This window comes from Dermacentor silvarum, chromosome 1 (genome assembly GCF_013339745.2).
Source record: "Dermacentor silvarum isolate Dsil-2018 chromosome 1, BIME_Dsil_1.4, whole genome shotgun sequence".
Taxonomy (NCBI): Eukaryota; Metazoa; Arthropoda; class Arachnida; order Ixodida; family Ixodidae; genus Dermacentor; species Dermacentor silvarum.
In genome coordinates, this window is record NC_051154.1 from 186,268,327 (window position 1) to 186,288,761 (window position 20,435).

The window sequence follows — 20,435 nt, forward strand, 5'->3', positions numbered from 1 at the left end:
CGGCGTGCCAGGCGTTGCGCCATCCATGGCGAGACCACGGAGAAAGAATAACAGGAGGCGAAACTCGGGGCCGGGGCCAGCGCGAGCACTGGTCGTGATAATGTCACGCTGGTAGAGGAGGAGACGCGCTGGTGGTGATGATGATGATGATGATCTATTGGCATCCCCTTCGAAACGGGGCGGCGACAAACAGTCACCCAGCCCGCCCGACCCAATCAGGCACACTACACATGTTCTTTATCTCGCATTTTTTGTATACCTTTTTCAAAAATTTTTCTTGTACCGCTGCCTATGATTTTAGGAGATCAGGTCGTATCCATCTTTTCCCTGCTTTTTTTCCACCAGTACTCTAATCTGTTGCTGGTGAACGTCGGCGCAGCGCCCCTTGCGGCGACGGAAGGAACTACTTCCTTCGCGGTCGCAGCGGCGCGCGCGTGGCCGCGGTAGCCGCGGTCTCCGACGGCGCCCGGCGTCGTCTGCTACTGTCGGATACCGCCCAAAACGTTTTGCTCCAGCGCGGTTTGCAATCCGGGGATAGAAGACCTGTAGACCGTGTTAGCAGGATATTTTTTATAGATTATTATTTAGGATCACATACTATTTATGTGGCAATAAGACCAAGAAACTTGAAAGATCAGACGATCTGCGATAGTAGCCAAGGCGGCGCACTGGCATCAAGCCGTCGCGTGCGAGCAGACGACAAGAGCCAACGGAGGCGTTGCAAGAGCGCGCTCGCCGCGCCACGGATCCGCTGCATCGCTTCGACAAACCATCACGTGACCATACGTTATGCGTCCGGGGTTCTGTAGGGGGCGCTGTCACGACGTCCACCGCCGCATGGTACGTCCTGTGCTCCTGTGTGACATTATGACGACGCGGGAAGGAGCCGAGTTGCGCCTCCTGTATTCTTTCTCCATGGGCGAGACTGAGCGACCGAGCGCCTTCGAAGCAGCCGTTAAACCCTCGCCTAGTCACGTGGTACCGCAGCGGCGAGGCACCGAGCGAGCGCGGCTGCGACGCCTCTCCGCAGCGAATCACGTGGCGTGACGTCACACCTGCCACATTTGCGCTTCGGCGGCTCGCGCTCCGGTGGCTCAAGGTCATTGCGACGCGATAAATGACCTTGCGAGACATGGAGTAGTAGAGCTTTCGCCCTAATAAGGTGGTGTAAACGTAAGCTAGTACAAAACAGAAGGTAAAAACAGAAACTGTGCAAAATTCGTTCTGGAAAACTCAGTGTAACCTGCTTATAACTCAGTTTTCTTAAATATATTTCTGGAAGTTTGTCATGTTTCGCTTAAGTCTGCTTTACTCCGATGCTCCTGTATAGGTGGTAGGGCTTTGTCAGGCATTGTATGCCTTCTGTCATGTCGCGCAAGAGAATTTCCTGCTGTAAATTGTCTTGAATAAATGGAGAAATCAAGAAAACAAGAAAGCGAGGGATAGCGTAACAAACACCAAAACGAAGTGAAGCGAAATTAATAACTCAAGGCAACCCCCTTGAATCAAAAAGAAAATCTAAAAAGCAGTGCGCGTACCCTCATGTTGTGTCCGAGGTACAGTGAGTAATCCGAAGCAATTCATATGATATTGTCGGCGTTTTAATGCTAAGGAGAACAGATTAATTAATCAAGTGTAGAGTAGCAAGAGAATTTCCTCATGTGTGTGTGCAAGGTCATGTCTTGCCGGAAGTACCATGCAGAGTGCGAAAGGAGGTGTCTCGTCAGCTTGAATTTTTACGCGAAGGAAAACTAATGGACGAGTGGATGCGCGCGTTGTGTTTTGGACAGCGGCGCCCAGGCAGAGCTTTTCCGGCACTGACTGCGAGAGTAACACTGGCTGCAGCAACAACATCCACCACCACCATCACCTTAGGCTCCAGAAGAAAAAAAAAACAATAGGAAGGGTCAAATCAGCGCCAAATCATAATTTTCTTGCAGAAGAGAGGTTGCGACAGGACATAGACAAACTATCTAACATTTTGGCATCACATGAGAGAGCGCATGCTTGAAAGGGAGAGGGCGCTACGCCAGCCCTGTAAAGGTGAAAATTGTGTTCCCGCATACATGTGACAACGTAAATTCATAAATAATTCTTCAAGATAGGCAGCAGTCTATTCCAGGGAAACAAAAGTTGTTGATTAACAGAAAATTAGGACAGAATTTAATCTTAATTTTCTTCTGCTTCAACGACCCTGAAAGGCAAAGTGCTTCACTTTCTATCTAAATTATTTCGACACGCCTTTCCTGCCTCGCTTTCGTTAGTGCGGTGTAGTATGGTGTAGTTTGTGCGGTGTAGTATGTGCGCAGTTTGAACCCTTTGTTTTTTCTTAGATTAACAGTAAGAGAAAATGCAGGCTTAAAAGTAAAAGTGGGAGACGATGTATGAAGTCATGTTTTCCTACATAATCACGCCCGCCAGGATTCAGTTTGCACCTCCTGGCGAGCAAAGCGATGTTGTCAACCTGGCTCACGGGTTTCCTGACTACCCACCACCGGACTTCCTTCTCGATGCACTCCAGGACGCCATCACCTGTAATAGCTTGCATCAGTACACTCGAGGATACGTAAGCAACTATTCTGTTGACTTTACCAAGGCTGGATTTCAAACGGGATATCCTCTTTCAAGCTAAAGGTGTGGGAACAAATAAGATCGGTAGTTACGACGACTCTTCTTCACAGAGTTGTCAAAAAGTATGTAATTTACTTACTACAGAGTAAGCATATAAGTACAAGGTTAGAGTGGGGTGGGGGGTGGGGGGGGGGGGATGTGACTGATGGTAGCGTAAAAGAATGCCTCGTGTATTATTTATCGTCCTGGAATTCAGTGATGACCTGTGGCTGTTTCGGCAAGATACGTGGCGCAGCACAACGTCATTTATATTGTTCTTGAGGTAGAATAAATGTGAAACTAGTGCACAGCGGTCAACCTCTTTTGTGAATGTAAAGGTCCCAGTTAAAACGACAAATATTGCGAACAGACTGCCTTCATCGATAGGCTACAAAATTGTAAACTTCGAATCACGAGACAGAAGGGCAGTGGCTACCTGAGCACTGCGGTCAGGAAGGCAATGAACTTGCGAATACCAAGACAAGAGTTTCCTTGCATGATGGCAGCGTAGTGCGCGATGCTTTTGTTAGACCAGATAAAGACTCCCTTCTTGATTATCTGCTACATATACTACATCTTCACATCTCATCACTGGGCTCAGCTAGAACGTCACCACGGGCTCGCCCATAACTTTGAGACCGAACTCGGGTTTCGTATGTTACCGAAACTCAAGCGCCGTGACACAAGCGCAGAAAAAGGTGGACACAAGTGAAGAAAGGCACCAGACATACTAGCCCAAGCTTCTAAAGTTTAATGACAGAAGTTTGGCGCCCAGAACATGACTTGGTCTGATAATTATTCAGCGGTATAGTACCTCATCGGTCGTGCGAGAAGCCCAGACTGCGACCGCTGCAGCGTACACGAGGTGCTAGCGCATAAGGGCCTTTTTTAAGACTGAATAGATTTTTAATAAGAAAACTATGAGATGTGGCGTCATTGCAGAGCAGTATTTAGGTGAGGCGGACATACTTTGCAGAGAATAATTAAGTTTTAAAAGAATAATAACATAAATTTGTTAAATAACCGGCATTTTTAAATGGCAAATTTGGAGACAGTCCCATTTTAATGCTCCCCATTAGTTATACTAAAAATTGCACTTAATTGGAGATATTCATCATCGAATTTTAACGCTCAATCCAGGCAATATCGAAACCGAGCATACCCCGCTTCTACGTGAGGCGAAAACGCCTAGTAACGATGTGTGACGAAGTTTGTATTTATTTATTTATTTATTTATTTATTTATTTATTTATTTATTTATTTATTTATTTATTGCACCCTCAGGGCCGAAGCATTACAGGGGGAAGTGGAAAAACATTTGTGTGAAAAGAAACATGAATTCATGAAGTTATATAATGTGCCAATACTACACAAATACAATACTGTAATCATAAATCAAATCATCAATACAAGTCATCAAACTATAAAACAATGTAAACTCACAAGAAGATGATACAGAGAAGCACATGCAAACAAGAAGAAACAAGGAACAAGTAAGAAACTATTTGGTAACTGTTAGTGAAAACATTTTTGAAACGTTGATGCTCTGTAATGTCTACAGTGACGTTAGGAATATGGTTCCACTCCTCACAAGTCCTGTGGAAAAATGAATACTAGAAAGAAGAAGTCCAGCAAAAAAAGGACGGGAACTTTATGTCGATGATCAATGCCACAATGACACATACTGGGGAAGAAAGATGAAATCATCGTGTGGTGAACGATGGTGAAATATGCGGTGAAAAAGACACAAGCCATAAATCTTATGGCGAGATGCTTGTGATGGTAGTTCAAGGCTCGATTTCATATTAGTCACTCTTGCGGTTCGAGCATAATTAGACATAATAAAAGGTTCGGAGTTATTTTGAACCATTTGGAGTGAGTAGATTAGATTGTCATGTAAAAGGTCCCAAACAGAGGTGGCATAATCAACCTTCGAACAAATTACTGTTTTATAAAGTAAAAGTTTAAGAGACTTAGGAGTGCGTAAGAAATTCCGGTGAAGAAATGCAAGTGTTTTGTTGGCGCTGGAGATTGTGGATTTCATGTGATCATTCCAGGTTAGTTTTCAGGATATAGTGACGCCAATATATCTATATGGCGATACTACTTCCAAAGGAAAGTTGTCAAGATGATATGAAACCGCTGTATTGGTAGATCGAGTTACACGAATAACTTTGCATTTTTTAGTGTTTAATTCCACGTACCAGGTGTCACACCAAGCGGACACAGCATCAAGATCAGACTGTAGAATAGCAGTATCGTTAGGACTAGTTATTTCTCGAAATATTAGTCAGTCATCTGCAAAACAAGTTGATGTTGGAAGAAGCGCATGAAGGTAAGTCGTTAATGTAGATTAGAAAGCGGCCAAGTACCGATCCTTGTGGTATACGCGAGGAAACAGGACTCGGAGGAAAGTCACAGTTACAGAGACGAACTGGGAACGATTTAGTAAAAAACATTCCAGCCATGCAAGCAGTTTGGAATCCAAATTTAGTAACTGCAACTTACACAAAAGGAGATTATGGCATACTTTATCGAAGGCTTTTGAAAAGTCTAAAAATATACAGTCGGCGAAAGAAGAACGATTGAGGATAGCATGAAGACGGTGACTGAAACATACGAGTTGAGGGCCACATCAGAAAGCCTTGCGGAAACCGTGTTGTGAAGGCAAAAAAATGAATTCGTTTCAAGAAAAAAAAACAAGATTTGAATGTAGAATACGCTCGAAGATTTTATATGGAATGCTAGGTAGAGAAATGGGGCGATAATTTAGAGGTGAGTGTTTGTTACCAGACTTATGGAGTGGAACAACCCTCCCGATCGTCCAGTCAGTGGGAAGGGAACTGTTCTCGAAGGACGGTTGAAAAAATTTTGTTAATAAAATTGATGAGTAGCAGACTGTATTTATAAGAAACCTAGGATCAATGGAATCGCACCCAGGTGAACAGGATGCTTTTAAATTATTTATAGCTTTGACCACACCATTGTAGTCAAATATAATGGGAGACATGACTGTAAAATTGAAAGGTTTAACACGAGGAAGCATTGTTTGAGTTGCTGTAGAAACGTTGCGGACAAAGACTTTATTTAACACACGGGCACAACGCGCATCAGGTATAAGGTTGCCTGCAGGATGAATGAAACTAACTCTGCTATCACTTTTCCAATATGGGTCCCGTAAATATAGGGAACCACCCCGTCTGGTGCCTGTGGGCACTACCAATACATTTTGGTCCCCCCCCCCCCCCCCCCAATGAAAGTTTATTCATCATTTCCAATGAAACCCGTGCCAGAACTTTTTTGGATCGGATGTGAGGATTTTAGAAAATTACCTTTAGCGTTCTTTATGCCTGCAATGTACATGGCGGTAACTTGCTCGTAGGCTGCCCAGCGGCCGTCATCTGTGGACTGTATTGCTGAACGGTATGCGCATTTTTTTTTCTTATTCGACAAACGTTTTATGTAGCGGTTGTACCATGATGCATCAGCATTCGCAATTACCGTACGAGTAGGTATGTATTTATTTGTCAATATTTATTTGTCAACCTTGGATAAAAATAAATACCAATTTGATTGTACCGCGCGCTCATTAAAACCGTCAAGAAAAGTGCAAAGTTCCTCGTTGATTAGTTAAAGTTTGCATTTTTGTAATCTTTTATAACTTTCTTTCTGTTTTCGCATTTTGGGCGTGATATGTTAATGCGAAATGACAGAATGGAGTGGTCGCTTATACCGGGCTGGTGGGCGACGTTAGAAACGTATTCAGGGTGTGTTGCTAGTACGAGATCAAGAGTGTTACCTGTTGATTCTGCTATTCTAGTTGGTTGCTTTATCAATTGTGTTAGAGAAAATACAGCGCACATATCCAAAAAAGCCACTTGCGAGTGAAGAAGGAGGATTCAGCGCAGGTGGATCACAATTCCACGAAACATTAGGTATGTTGATGGCATGTTATGTTGGCGTGTCGCAGTAAATGCTGACACGGCACGTCACGGTAGATGTTTGCCAGGCAAAACGCGCTGTATCAGTACCTGCCGCGACTGGCAGCGACATTCAGTTTCAAACCGCGTCGCGCTTTTTGTCACGGGTAGAGATGTAAAATTTCATGAAATTTTGAGGGGCGCGCAAAAAAATTGTTTTTTTTTCATGTTTTCTTTCAGAAAAATATGAAAAATTGAAAAAAAAAGACGATTGCGCACAGAGCTATGCAAAACCCGACACATTTATTTATTTAACACTGAAAAGAATATAATTGTCACATCATTGCATCACAAAAGTCCCAGCAGAGTTGCGGGTTCAAAATCTAGGCACGATTTCGCGTGAAGGCAATTATTTCCCATCAAAGCTCCAACACCGACATTAGTCTGTATTTATCTGTGTCCGATTAATTTCCGCTTGACGCGCCAACGCTTCGCTGTGCAGCGGACGAAGCCTTCCAGACATTGAAGTTCGTGTGCACATGCACAAGTTTTCGCACGCGATCCCTTGCGAGCCTGTTGCGTAGCTTGGTGTGCACATTTACAAACTCGGACCAGTTTCCTTCACATGCTGCAGAAGAAAGGAAAATCTGCAATACGCCACAGGCGAGGGTGCTCAAGGGTTGGTTGAAGCAAAGTCATTGCCACCAGGTGGAGGGATAGGGCCCGTATTCTGAAACGTTCCACTTCGGCGAAATTTATGTTTCGCTTTCAGGCGCGCACTGATTGGCTGGCTGAGCAAAATTGAATGACGTCGGGCTCAACCAGCCAATCAGCTCATCCAAGTTTGCTAAAACAGCCATTCATCACGCGCCTGAAAGCGAAAAAGAAATTTCGCCGAAGTGGAACGTTTCAGAATGCGGCGCGGCCCAGGTGCTTCGCAGACTCCCAAACTCCTTATTTTGATGAAATTCCCTTGCAGGTTCTGTATTCTGCGACGTTACACGTGTTTTTTTTTCAATTTTATCCTAGTTAAAAAAAAACGCAAAAAAACTTTTTTTTTCGAAATTTCACGTTTTTTTTTTTTTTTTTTTTTTTCAACCACTTGCATCTCTATGTCACGGGGCGTTTCCGTGTGATATGATAGCGGGGCCGCCTTTTTGAGCTCTCGGCGCGCTGTGTTTCAATATTGCCTAAATTTAGCATTGAAATTTGACTATGATTATATTAAATTAGGTGCAATTCTGAAGGTAAAAAATGTTGGTGCTATCAAATTTGTCATTTCAACAAATTTATCATTTAAGTCAATAAATCTGTCATTTAAACATGTCCCGAAGGCAATAAAAGTTACTTAGCAAATTTATATTCAATTAACTTCTGAAACTAACATTATAGCCGGAAAGTATGTCCACCTCTTCTAGGATATCCTCAGCAAAAACGCCTTTTCGCTACGAGTAACAGCTTTTTTATAACTCTTATAACAAAAACAGAAAACGGTATATTGGGTCTACCCAGTATTCCCGCAGGAGCGACGGTCTCTTGGAAACCTCAATGTGGGCGTCTTCTCGAAAGACTTCATTTAGTGTGCTTAGCTAAAACTAAGATGTCCTGCAATAACAGTACAGATCATACTGTATTTTTTACACGAGCTAGCACTTGGGGAATAGGACATTTACACGAGGTAGGCTTAAAGAATGCTGCTGTCTTGGAACCGCCAACATAGTCGCATCACGGTTCTTGTCATAATCATTCTCCATTCCTCTTCCGCTCCCCTTTTATACTGCAGAGTAGTAAGTTGAAGCACACAGGCTTTGACCAACTTCTCTGCCTTTTTCTCAATAAATTCTATCTCTCTCTCCTCACTGGCAATAGCGCAGCATTCAAGGCCTATGGGCACCCTTTAAGAAGTTTTATATAGAATGGCCTAGGGTAGCTGTGGAATGCTTTTATGGTACAATTTTTGCAGCAGTTTAGAGTTAATGCCTTCAGGACCTCTCTGCATGCTGTTATGCAAGTGCGTCCTCACTCACCTTGATTTTATTTTGCTTATTTCGCTGCTTGTAGGGTCATCCGCCACTAGTCAATGTCCTGTCCCAGATGTACTCTCGCTTAATCGGTCGAAAGATTGACCCAGAAAATGAGGTGCTGGTGACAGTCGGTGCTATAGAAGCACTGTACACAGCGTTCCTTGGTCTAGTGAACCCTGGGGAAGAGGTTAGTATGAAATTGCTTATGGCACGGGGCTGTTGTTGTTCAAGTGGGCTTTTCTTTTTTCGTTAGGTTGGCTTTTGTTTTGACCGCAGTTGGTCAAAATTGATCCCGAGCCCCCCGCCCCCCCTCCCCTACGTCGTGACTCATATTCAGCTAGTGGTTTTGGCACGTCAAATCTCGGAATGTAATTGATTAAGTGTTTCTCCAAGGTCCCTGTTTCCAAATCTGAAAATTCGTTTACCGTTAAACTTGATCGTCATCTTTACAAGCTAAAGGTATGAAAGTGTTTGAAGGTATGAAAGCCTTGCTCAAATTATTCAAGTTTAAGTCAAAGCTAACCATCGCTTTGTGATGCTGCAGTCTTGAAGCGATTTTTCCTTCTTTTTTTGTCATCGTTAAGCATAGTTATCTGTTCGCGATGTGCCTTAACACTCCACCTCATGGAAAGCAACACTACTGTTGCACACACACGCCCGTCCACGTGAGATTGCTTTTGAAATTCGCGGCCATCATATTACCTACGGAAAGTACTATGTAGTATATAGGCCGTTCGCTGCAAACAAATGCAAGGGCATTTTCGAATGTGTACTAGCACCTAGGATTTAAAGTGACCGTAACGTCAAATATGATTTGTTGGCTAACAGTAATGGACAATTAGGGATAATATAAAAATACTGGAGGCTTCTTCGACTGGCTGCAACATATACTTAATTGACCTCATTCGCATCGAAGGCTTCGAATTTTCAAGCTACTAGCTGGGATAGCCCGTAAAGCATTTTTTACCCGTTTGCCTCCAACTCTTAACGTCTCAGAAGTCACGCTTATTCAGTTCGATGTGATATTTTGTGAATATTCCATGTAATTGCCAAATTTCACAATTCGCACACTTTTGGATTATAAATATATTCAACCGTGCACATTTATACAAGTGTGGCGAAATGGGATTTTGTTACCTCTTGAATGGCAGTAGTTGAGCGCTTAGTAAAGGCGAAGACCAAAAGGTGTCTGTGTGTCTCCTTTTACTAAGCGCTCAACTGCTGCCAATCAACACATTTCGTGCAACATAACCAACAGTATCCTTTACATTCAAGGAACTTCACCGAACATTGTATTCCTCATGCAGGTGATCATCATCGAGCCCTTCTTCCCTTGTTATGAGCACCAGATATTGTCGGCAGGAGGAGTGCCAGTCTTCGTCTCCCTCCGCCCTGTAAGACGGAAGATGTCCGCTTTTGCCACATCATCTGCAATAACGTTGCATCCGACTTTCGTGTTTCGCATGCGTTCGAAACATATATTTAAAGCTAGATGTTCATTCTCAGCGCGAATATAGCAATTTAATGGATAAATATTGCTAGCAGCAGGACATTTGATGTGGTGACTATACACATTAAGTGAAACCTGGATATAATGAAATTGGCAAATTTCCGAAAAACTGTGTGATAAAGAGGATTTCGTTATATGCAGGTTCGGCACGAAAGTACGAAAAAGAATCGCTTACCGTATTTACTCGTTTTTCACCGCTTACCGATGGCGTCGTAGCTTCGTATAAGGCCCGTTTATAGTCCGACGTTATCGGCGCGCGGGCCAGCGTCGTTTGCGGCCAGTCACGCTAGGCCGGTTGCGCTGCGCCAGCCGAAACGCCATCTCCTCTATTGACCCTTTTCGCGGCGATCCCGTGGGCGCTGCCATGTTTGATCACGTGGTGACGCGTCCATTCCTTGCCTCAACTACCTCCATTGCCTCGTTGTTTACAATTAATGGAAGTGTATGACGCCGGCGCGGCTTAGAAAACCTCTGTTTTCGGAGATATCGTAGACGGTGACTAGGTGGACGACACAAAGCTTTGATCACAGCTTCAGAGAACATGCAAAAGCGCTTTCGGAGCTAATTAAGCTATGTCCAAAAGGCGCAAGCAGCGTATATGGTGCTTGTTCTAAAAGCGGAGCTAAATATGTATTCCAAGCTATGCAAACATTCCGCTCATGAATTCAGTCAGTGGCCACGGCGGCCGCATTTCGATGGGGGCGAAATGCGAAAACACCCGTGTACTTAGATTTAGGTGCACGTTAAAGAACCCCAGGTGGTCTAAATTTCCGGAGTCCCCCACTACGGCGTGCCTCATAATCAGAACTGGTTTTGGCACGTAAAACCCCATCATTTTTTTTTAATTCAGTCAGGATTAGTGCATTTTGCTCTTTGTTCTTTATTTGGCAAATATTTCGAAGCAGTGGCTTGTCAGTTTATGACTCAGTGAAGTTCCTCGGTGCGGCCACTATCTGATTATTTTCTGCCTAATCGCTCGCGGGTGTGCTCAGTTCCGATAGATTTGTTCTTGCTGCACACAAGGCTTGAAACGTAGCTGTTTTGTGCATTGTGATACCTTGTAGCAAATATATATTACAGCTAGTAACTCGCTTACTCTTGTGAACCGTCACAAAACATTCAGCTTCGATTCGTGCGCCATCGATGTAGTCCGTCATTTATTGTGCGTATACAGTGCGCATATATTAAAGTGTGCGCCCATTCACTTATGCTTGATACGTCGGCGATAGAGTGGGTGTAAGTTTTCCTGCCATTTGGGACATATGTGTATAGATAACGTGCGCGAAACTTACTATGACAGGAAACGGCGCTACTCCCTTTGTCACTGTTTAACGCGTGGTACTCACTCTTGCCGACGTTCTGGAGATGAAGGCCTTTCTATGAAGGTTAGCGATGCAAGGCTGGCGGATGAGCAAATTTCTGTATCCTCGAGGAAAGCCGTACATCACGAAGTGCCGGTAAAACGTTCGGACAGTTGCAGCAGCGGTCCGCGAACTTGGCCACACAGATTCATTCCATTCCTTAACATGCCAGTCACTATTTTTGCATCCAACTACTGCACTCGTCTTCAATCCACATGATTCAATCTAGCACGATTGGAGCACAGTGTGTTAACGAAAACTCAGTTGCATTTCCGACAGTTGATCGCACAGAAGCAAGGTAGAAGCGGTAATGGTTTCGTATTCGTGCGCGGTCGCTGAGGAGAGGTATGGCGCGCCGCCGTGAGCGCTATCTCGTTTCTCTAAAACAAACTGCTCCGCGAAAAGGGTCAATACTCCCACGAACGCGCCGTCGGCTGTTATCTTCGGAGCATGCGCAGAACGATCCCAAGCCCGCGCGCCACTTTGCACGGCTGTCTGCGACCGTCGGCGAAACGGCGTGGGCGGCTTTATTTCTTCGCGGGAAATGGCATTGTGGGTCGGCAAAGTCGGCGCGACCAACGCGCGAATGGCTCAGGAGGGTCCCGTCGGGTCGCGTCGGAAATAGTAGTAGTAGTAGTAGAGACGATGAAAACCCAGCCTTCAGGACGCAAACACCAGGAGAGAAAAGGACAGACACACGCTGGGACTAGCAAAAAGTTTAATGAAAAACAACCACACAGAAGTTCGCAGGGAAGCCCGAGCACGTATGCGTCGTACATACTACGTGACAAGTCAAAGAAAATACAATAAATGACACCTAGTAGCCACATTTTTCTAAATAAGCTATCTCTTTCTTTGACAGCGATAATGAGGGCACACCAACACATTGATTGTTATGTTTTCGGATATGGTGCGCTTCAATCAGTTCACGTTCGTAACGTGTGGTTCCTTTGCCTATAATTTGTGTGTCTTCCAAAAGGGGCGAGCAGCCGCACACTCGGCAATGAGAGGGCAGGTTTGCTCCTCCTCCTGACGTGACAGACGTTTCGTGTTCTTTTAAGCGGACATTAATGCAATTTTTGCGTCCTGAAGGCTGGGTTTTCATCGTTTCTACAAGTATGTACCAACAGGCCAAGCAACAGACTCTTCTACGATAGTAGTAGAGGTTGTGGATAGGAAAGGATGCATATTTCTCCAGCCCTTGTAGGGAGCACGGCTCAGTATATGAGGGGCGGGGAATGGGGGGAAGAAAGTAGGAAAAAGTGGAAGGGGGGGGAGAGGGAGAGGGTAGTCGTCCTCGTCTTGGGCAGAGTGCCCCTACAGTCGGTCGGCCAGCATTGAATCTGCAAGGTATCAATGCCGGTTACGTTGGCTCCGCCGTAGCGAGGGGGTCGTTTTCGCCAACGTGACGTAGCGTGCGCGCGCTCGCTTTACGGCGGACTATAAACTAAAGTCCCTATATAAGAAAAGTACCGCCATCTACTCTTTCCTCCGCCGCCTCCTCTCCTAAAGCGCTTGCTTTTTTCTTTACTTTTTGCTTGCGAAAGCCAAGTCGATGGTGGCGCACCTAGAAAGTCTACGTTGAAGCTTTCAGGGCCGCCGCCGCCGCCGGTGGCTGCGGCTGCGCAGAGGACTTTCAACATGGCTCTGAGGCGGAAAAATATATATATATATATAAAGAAGTGAAAAGCGCGCGCTATCATCGTCCAATCGGAGATACAGGAGAGAGAGAAGCGGCGTTGATCAAAGGATGGCGGTACTTTTCTTATATAGGGACTTTACTATAAACTAAAGCCCCTATATTTATAAAAGTAGCGCCATTCTTAGACCTTGCCGCCACCGCGCTCACCCCGGCGCTTCCTCCTCGCCCTCTCGTAGCCGCCTCCTGTCGCCCCAGCTTCCTCCGCTCCCCCATTGGCCAATCCGTGTCACGTGGAAGTTCGCGTCGCGCTTTTGTATATTTTTTTCTTTCCAGCGCGCTCCGACTGCCATTCTCGGGCCTGTGCGACGAAAGTGCTGTACGCACAAACGGATCAAACGTGTTATGGACAAAAACTTCGTTGTGATGGCATGCTGCTGCGCCTTAAGTTGCCGCAACCGACAAGGCGAGGGCAAAAGGCTTTTTTTGTTTACCATCCGGCGTGCGCAAACGCTTGCTGCACACTTGATATTTGCGCCGTCTCGCATCGTCGCGTTGCTACTGACTGACTGACTGACTACTGACTGAGTTACTGACTGACGAAGCAAAATCGCGCCTCAAAAACGTCTCCGCAGGGCGCGATCGAAGTTTTCCTCGGATTTCCTCTGGTAGCGCGTTAGCGGTCGTCTGCCACGGCAGACCCGACGCCGGCGGTGCCACTGTCGATATCGCGCCTCGATCGCGCTGGTCGCGCCGAGCGCGATAGTGGAACGTAGGAGGAGGGAAGTGGATGGCGCTACTTTTATAAATATAGGGGTTTTACTATAAACGGCCCTATAGTGTCACCTAGTGTCAGGTTAATGAAGTGAAGCGCAGAGACTTGCGTAGTAACCAGAGTGACGCTGCTAGCGCGTTGAAAAAAAAATGGCGTTTTTTTTTTTTTTTTTTTTTCTTCGGCAACATCAACTGGAAAAGGAGAGTGCCGGCTTGGCGGGCTAGGCTAGCTGCAGCAAGCGGCGGGATCAGGTTTTAATGAAGGGAGGGGGAAAAGTCATGCCCGCGGCGGCAAGATCGCCGGGTCGAGGGATGTAGGCCCGCCTCGCGCACGCTCGCACGCACGCACACGTGCGCTCGTTCTCGCCTCGGCAGTCGCCGTGAATTCGAGCTCGCCAAGTGCGAGCTTTTCACTTCTTTATATATATTTTTTTCCGCCTCAGAGCCATGTTGAAAGTCCTCTGCGCAACCACTTCGCATTCCGTCGCGGCGGAGAAGGTGCTTCCGGTTGATGCTCGCGCAAAAAATGACACAATTTGGGGCGAAATCTCTAGGTTGTCGGCGGGGAAAATTCGTTATTGCGAGGGGGTCTCACGCTGCCACTTCGTTACGTAGAAGTCTCAAATACATGTGCTTCTATGGAGTAATGACGGGGAATAGAAAAACTTTGTTATAGCCAGGAATTCGTTATATGGAGCCAGGTTCGTTATAAGCAGGTTTAACGATACTTTAGCCTGTCGGGCCATCACACTTTGTAAGCAAACCCAGTGGTCAGCTTTCAAGAAAAGAGCGTCTTTTATCACAGCTCTAAACTTTAGTAGAGTCTGAGAGAACGCATTTGGGCGGTTCTATCGTACCTACAACAATTACTCATGAACTGGTTACCAAGTTTAACTATTAATTCCACGCGTAATGATTATTCCATGAGTGTTGAAACCTTAGAACTAGGCAGAACTGTGCATGGGCTCTTCATGAAAACATCGGGAGCGCCAGCTTGTCTCCCAGCGTTCATATAGAGGGTCGAATGCACTTTTTTGTTCTGGTTTTTGTTTCGGTTCAGCTAAAAATGGTCTAGTTACACTTTAACTACGCAGCTAAAAAGAACGTTTGAAACCGGTTTAGACTGGTTTATGTTCATTTTCGATAACCTAAGAATAATTATAGAAACGCCAGTTAAATTTTTTGTACAAAAAATTTACGGGGCTCATGAGCTGCACGGAAAGACTTAAACAAAAGTGTGTATGGTGTTCTTTACTCTGCAAGAAGTTATAAAAAATTGGGAGGACGCTTAATCTTCGCTTTTAAGAGTGGAACGCGATAGCATTCAAAGATCCCTCATGGTTCCCGACGACAGCAGCTTATGCAACCGTAATGGTTACTGGCAAACACTGGCGGCGAACTCTATGCACGTAGGCGAGCGTTCTGGTGGAAACGCAGCCTCTTGCGTGGGCCGATCCCGGAGATAGTGCACAACCGCGCCCAAGAAATTACATCATTTTCAGCTTTCGGTATTTGTTTTGCACTTTTAATATTTCAGTCTAAGAATATTTAACATAAAAGGCATGCGCTGTGGCTGTTTTGTTTCATGACATTTGTTTGTGGATTGTCATTCTCAAAATTCCCTGGAACAGCTTTGCCAAAAATGCAAGACAAGGTATGAGCAACATTAATGATAGAATGGTGTGGCATACCTAAACGTGGTTAGGGATGATTTTCTCGGCCGCGGGCGCCAATGGCGACACCGACGCCGGATTTTTTGCGACACATGGTCCTAAATGCTATCGCATTAAAATATCATACTGTGGAAGCACACCTCAGAAGCAATAATAGGTCATGTCTGTCAGTTGGACAATCTGAACACTATTTGACGGTCAGAAAATTCCAACACTCACGAGTTTAAAGCTAACATACGTGCCGCCCAACGAAAGAAGCTGAAAACTGCCAGTAACAGTGCGGCGACATTTAAAATTGAAGCAGACTCCCGTACATTTGCAAAAGAGGTAGTATGGAATTGAGCCGCAAGTGCATGCAGGAAATGCATGCATGAAAACATCCAGATAAGGGGATCTACCTAAGAATATCTACCGTTTCCTTTCGATTTTGTTCCGGTGGGAAAAAATTATAACTTCCCATTCAGCGTCCCATTCGGTTCCCATTCAGCGTCCTTTTCAATTTGCTCAAAAAATAACTTTTATTTTCGGTTTTAGGTTCAGTTCCAGTTCCATACCCTGAGCTTCACTGTGAAAAAGTGGTGAGGCATGGCGTTGCAGTCTTTGGGTGGTTTTTTAACAGATTGCCAACGATGCAAAATAGACCTGTCAGTGTTATATGAAATCAAAGATTTAACAAATGCGCAATTGAATATTTCTGAAATTTGTAACGTAGAATGCGCTCAATGATAACCTGAAGTAATTTATAATGTTGACCTCGTTTAGCATTACTTCTTTTTTTTTTTCAGAATAAGAAAGGCCTAATTTCAAGTGCTGACTGGGTTCTGGATCCGAGGGAGCTCGCTTCTAAGTTCAATTTTCAGACCAAGATGATTCTCGTCAACAACCCACACAATCCACTCGGGAAGGTCAGTCATTTCCCGCTGTAGGAGTGGCGCAATTTGGTGACACGGCAAATGCTGAGTCATTACTTATAAGGAACAGGCATTTATTTAGGCTTTGATGGCTCAATCTTGGGAATATTATGTCTTAAAGAATGATGCAGGGTGCCTGCAACGCTTCGCTCGCAAACATATTGCTTGCATGTTTTATGAAACTGTTTCCATTTGAGTTTTATTTTTATTTTTTGATGGCCAGCTCAATAGATTTTATTCTTAACAATGCGCAGAAGTAGTAGAGATATCATGTTCACGTAAACTGCTACTGGTTCTATGTAAAGCCCTAGTGAAGCGTATGATACCAACGGACAATGAAGCCAAGAAAATCAAAGGTGAAATTGACTGTGGTTTTAATTAAAATGTATCAATAAATAATTGCGGCAGAACCCATCTCGCTATGACTGTCAACGGTAACGCGTTTAGCATTGAATCAATATAGTGACAGAACGTATCGCTACCGTCGAAACGAGTTATTTGTGAGGCGTGTGCGCCAGCGTGATTTCTCTTTCCCGCTTCTCTAAGAACAGTCGACGCCATCTAGCGCTGCCGCTGTGAAGCCTGCACGTGGCCTCCGAAATGCATGGCGCACCAGAGCGTGCGAAAGCTGAGAAGTGCGTCATGCAGCAACCGAGCTCCTCTCTCGGGTTTCTTTCTTGACACGCTCCGCCATCTAGTGGCACTGCTGAGAAGTCCGCGTGTGGCCTCCGAGACGAGAAGCGTGGCGAGCCGGTGCCTGCGAACGCTGGGAATTGTTCCCTCGCTTGCCGCGCACACTCAGTGGCGCATACTCAGTGACCCAATTTGGCGAGAGGTTCATTGAAGAGCGGCACATACCGAGTGCATCCATGGTGCAGCTCGCTAAAGCGTTGGCATGAAAGGCGTCCATCGAAAAGCGGCGCTTCGGTTCATTTTTGGTACAGCCTGCTAATGCGTCGGGTGGCTGTCCTTGAGGAAACCTCATGACAAGAGTGTGATTGCGCTCAACATCGGATAAATTTAAGCGATCTTTGTAGAACGGCACAATCCCAGATGGCATATACCTAATTATCAAAGTTGGCACCAAAGAGGTTCATTGAAGACCAGCATGGACCGAGTGGCACATACCCAGTGCTCCAAGCAAGCGTGAAAGTGCTACTTCCAACAGCGGTACCTACCCAATCCCGCTTCTAAGTGACCCATCTCGGCGTGAAGGATGTTCGTTGGAGAGCGGCCCGTATGTACACATTGACACACACTCAGCGATCCAAGTAGGTCCAATGGTTGGTTTCGAACCCTGTTTGCTCAACACAGCAGCCCGATGGCTGCTGTGTTGAGCACAGCACAGCAACCCATTCGACCACGGACTACTCAGTGACCCAAGTAGACGGGATAACGGTCAGATACTAATATACTGTCACGGCCTGTCACCCGTTCGCCGTCGGCGCGAAGTCGTCGACGGGGTGTACAAGCCGGTTGGTCGTTCCGTACTCAAGCGAACACAGTGAAAAGGTCAGAGTCGGGAGTAAACAAAAAGAAACAAGATATTTATCGACTGACAACGATACACAAATTAATAAAATAAAATAATACAAAAATGACACAAAAAAACTAACACACCTGAACTTAATATTGCTTAATATAGCTAATAACAGTGGATATAAAAATGAAACAGGGCGCGGATAAAATATACAAGAATTGTTCACTGAAACAAAGTTCAAAAGAAAACCAACGATGGGATTAGCGTAGGCCGGGTAGCAGCAGCAAGTCCATAAACCATGAAGTCGGCGCGCAGAGCTTTCCCGAGGAATGTCGGCAAGCCGATCTTGTTGAGGTAGATGCGAATGCTGGACTGGGTTTCCTGGAAGTCTAGATCTGACGTCTTCTCTCAAGCAGGCTGAGCTAACTTGAGGCGAAATACTGCAACGAAGTGACGCAGCAGTTAGTTTTCGGACGCATCAGCTCACCAGGGAGACGGCGATGAAGGGGGATGAGCTTTGGCAGCGGCAGGTGCAGATCGGCAGGTACGACGACAACGCGAAGTAACATTTGAAGAAACTACATTTATTTAACTTGGCATTAACTTGGCACCTTAAAACTGTACATACACATATCATACATTAAACGATGTCATACCGATCGTCGACGGCCTGCCTGACCGCCTGGTCTCCCATGGTTAAGTGGCGTCGTGGGCTGCTGTGTCCTTGCTCTCTCCAAAATGACTCAAAACCCCTTCCTTAAATGTGTTTCTACAGCATTCAAGGGGCCCGCGGACCCGTGGGAGACGCAGGCTTCTGCACCAATCGCGTATTCAAGCCAATCGGGCAAGCCGTCGTGCTCCAATAGGGGCCAGAGTTTTCGCGACCACGCAGACATGGTCGCGACAATAGACCGTGAACAACAAATTTGGCCATGCTTAATGAACCTCCCCCCCCCCCCCCCCCCCCGATACAGCCGCGCGTGGAGCGACCGCGCTATACACGTGCCACACTCGTTCAAACGCGTTTCGGGATTCCTCAAGGCGGCCGCGGCGTATACGTTCTTCGCGACAATACCGTGAGCTTCGTTGCATGCGTTGGTTTGTAGTCACGTACGTCAACTAGGTACTCGGAGTTACGACGTGGTTATAGGCGGCCCAGGCGATACTGGATGGCACTAGCCCCTCGACTGCTGCTCAGCAAATCACAGGCTCAGCTTCTAGACTGATTAGCAGGGACTAAAACATGCGCTTAAATAGCCTCTCCTTTCCCTAGTTCCCTAGGTCGGGGAATGGCAGATATGTGTGACGGTTCACCTAATTATTTCATGACGCCTCCCAAAGGTCTTGGCCGCACCCCTTTTAATCAGGGGCGAGGGAGCGGGTGATTCCCCTCCGCTGTCAGAGATAGCGGCCCCGCACTGCACCACACAGACACACACGCACACACTTGGGACCGTTGACAAGCACAGAAGCAGCAGCGGCACCCGGCAACATGGCGTCATATTCTCAGACAGTACATACGCTGCCAGCAATTTGTGGACACAGTACAGAGATATCGTGTATTTCGGGGTTTCCGGAAAGCAGTTGACCCCTCCCGTCTCAGCAACCCACTCAAGGCACGCGCGGGGCAGGGAAGACACAGGGGTTCGTAGAACGGACTCTCGGGGCATTCGTCAAGGTCGCGCCAGCAAAAAAAAAAAAAAAAAATCTAAATCTCCTTTTTTTCGGCCGCTTGCCCGAGCCGTCTTGCTCGGCCGTTCCCACGCCCACGACGTTTTGGCGCCCGGTAATCGGCGCATCACTGACTCGAAACTATGCCGCACCGTGACACATACATAGATACAATCATACAAACACGGGCCCCGGAAAGTGCGTGAAGTGCCCTAAGAATGCTAACGCAATAATAAGATGCAGGGAAATGAAAAACAAAAACACAACTTCTCACCGGTGGGAATCGAACCCACATCTTCCGCATTATGCATGCGATGCTCTCCCAAATGAGCTCTTTCGGGGGCTGTCCTCCCGTCCACTTGTCTTTCCGTCCATTGTTTGTTCGTCCATTTTCATTTCACTTTTTTCTTATTTCTAGAATTCAATTAACACGGCACTTCATTTTCCCTATGATTTTCTTGGATTTTTAGTCTGTTAGCATCATGTGGTTATGACTAACAAAAAACGTGCCCCTTGGTTGCTCTTCTTCTCACTCTAGTGATGGGGGGTCACTGCTTTTAAAGAAAAAGAGGGAGAAGGAATTTTAATCACAATAATCACAGTGGCCTAAGCAGGGGTGCAGGTCAGATGGTGAGGTTCATAAAAGACACAGAAATTTATTCAGAATACATACTTTGGCGAAAGCGAGATAGAATGTAGAGGTTATTTGTGAAGCGGTGCAAAAAAAAGATGACAACACAAGTGCAAACAGCGTGAGAAAGTATAAATATCACAGGATTTTACCGCAAGTGTTTACAATCATCATGAATTTGAAAAAAAAAATCTTTGTCCAAGGCACATGTTCGAAAGTGCCTGAATAGGC

General features: G+C 45.8%; 1 protein-coding gene across 3 annotated transcripts in view; it reads left to right on the forward strand.

Moving 5' to 3' along the window:
• Positions 1-20,435, forward strand: part of LOC119436521 (kynurenine aminotransferase-like) — a 70,891-nt gene that overhangs the window by 19,786 nt on the left and 30,670 nt on the right. For all 3 annotated transcript variants that reach the window (XR_007464193.1, XM_037703386.2, XM_049658354.1), the window contains exons 4-7: positions 2,422-2,566; positions 8,592-8,741; positions 9,862-9,948; positions 16,297-16,416. Coding sequence is in view for 2 of the 3 variants with exons in the window: in XM_037703386.2 (XP_037559314.1) it covers positions 2,422-2,566; positions 8,592-8,741; positions 9,862-9,948; positions 16,297-16,416 (502 nt within the window). In the remaining variant the exon portion in view is untranslated. The remainder of the gene's footprint in view (positions 1-2,421; positions 2,567-8,591; positions 8,742-9,861; positions 9,949-16,296; positions 16,417-20,435) is intronic.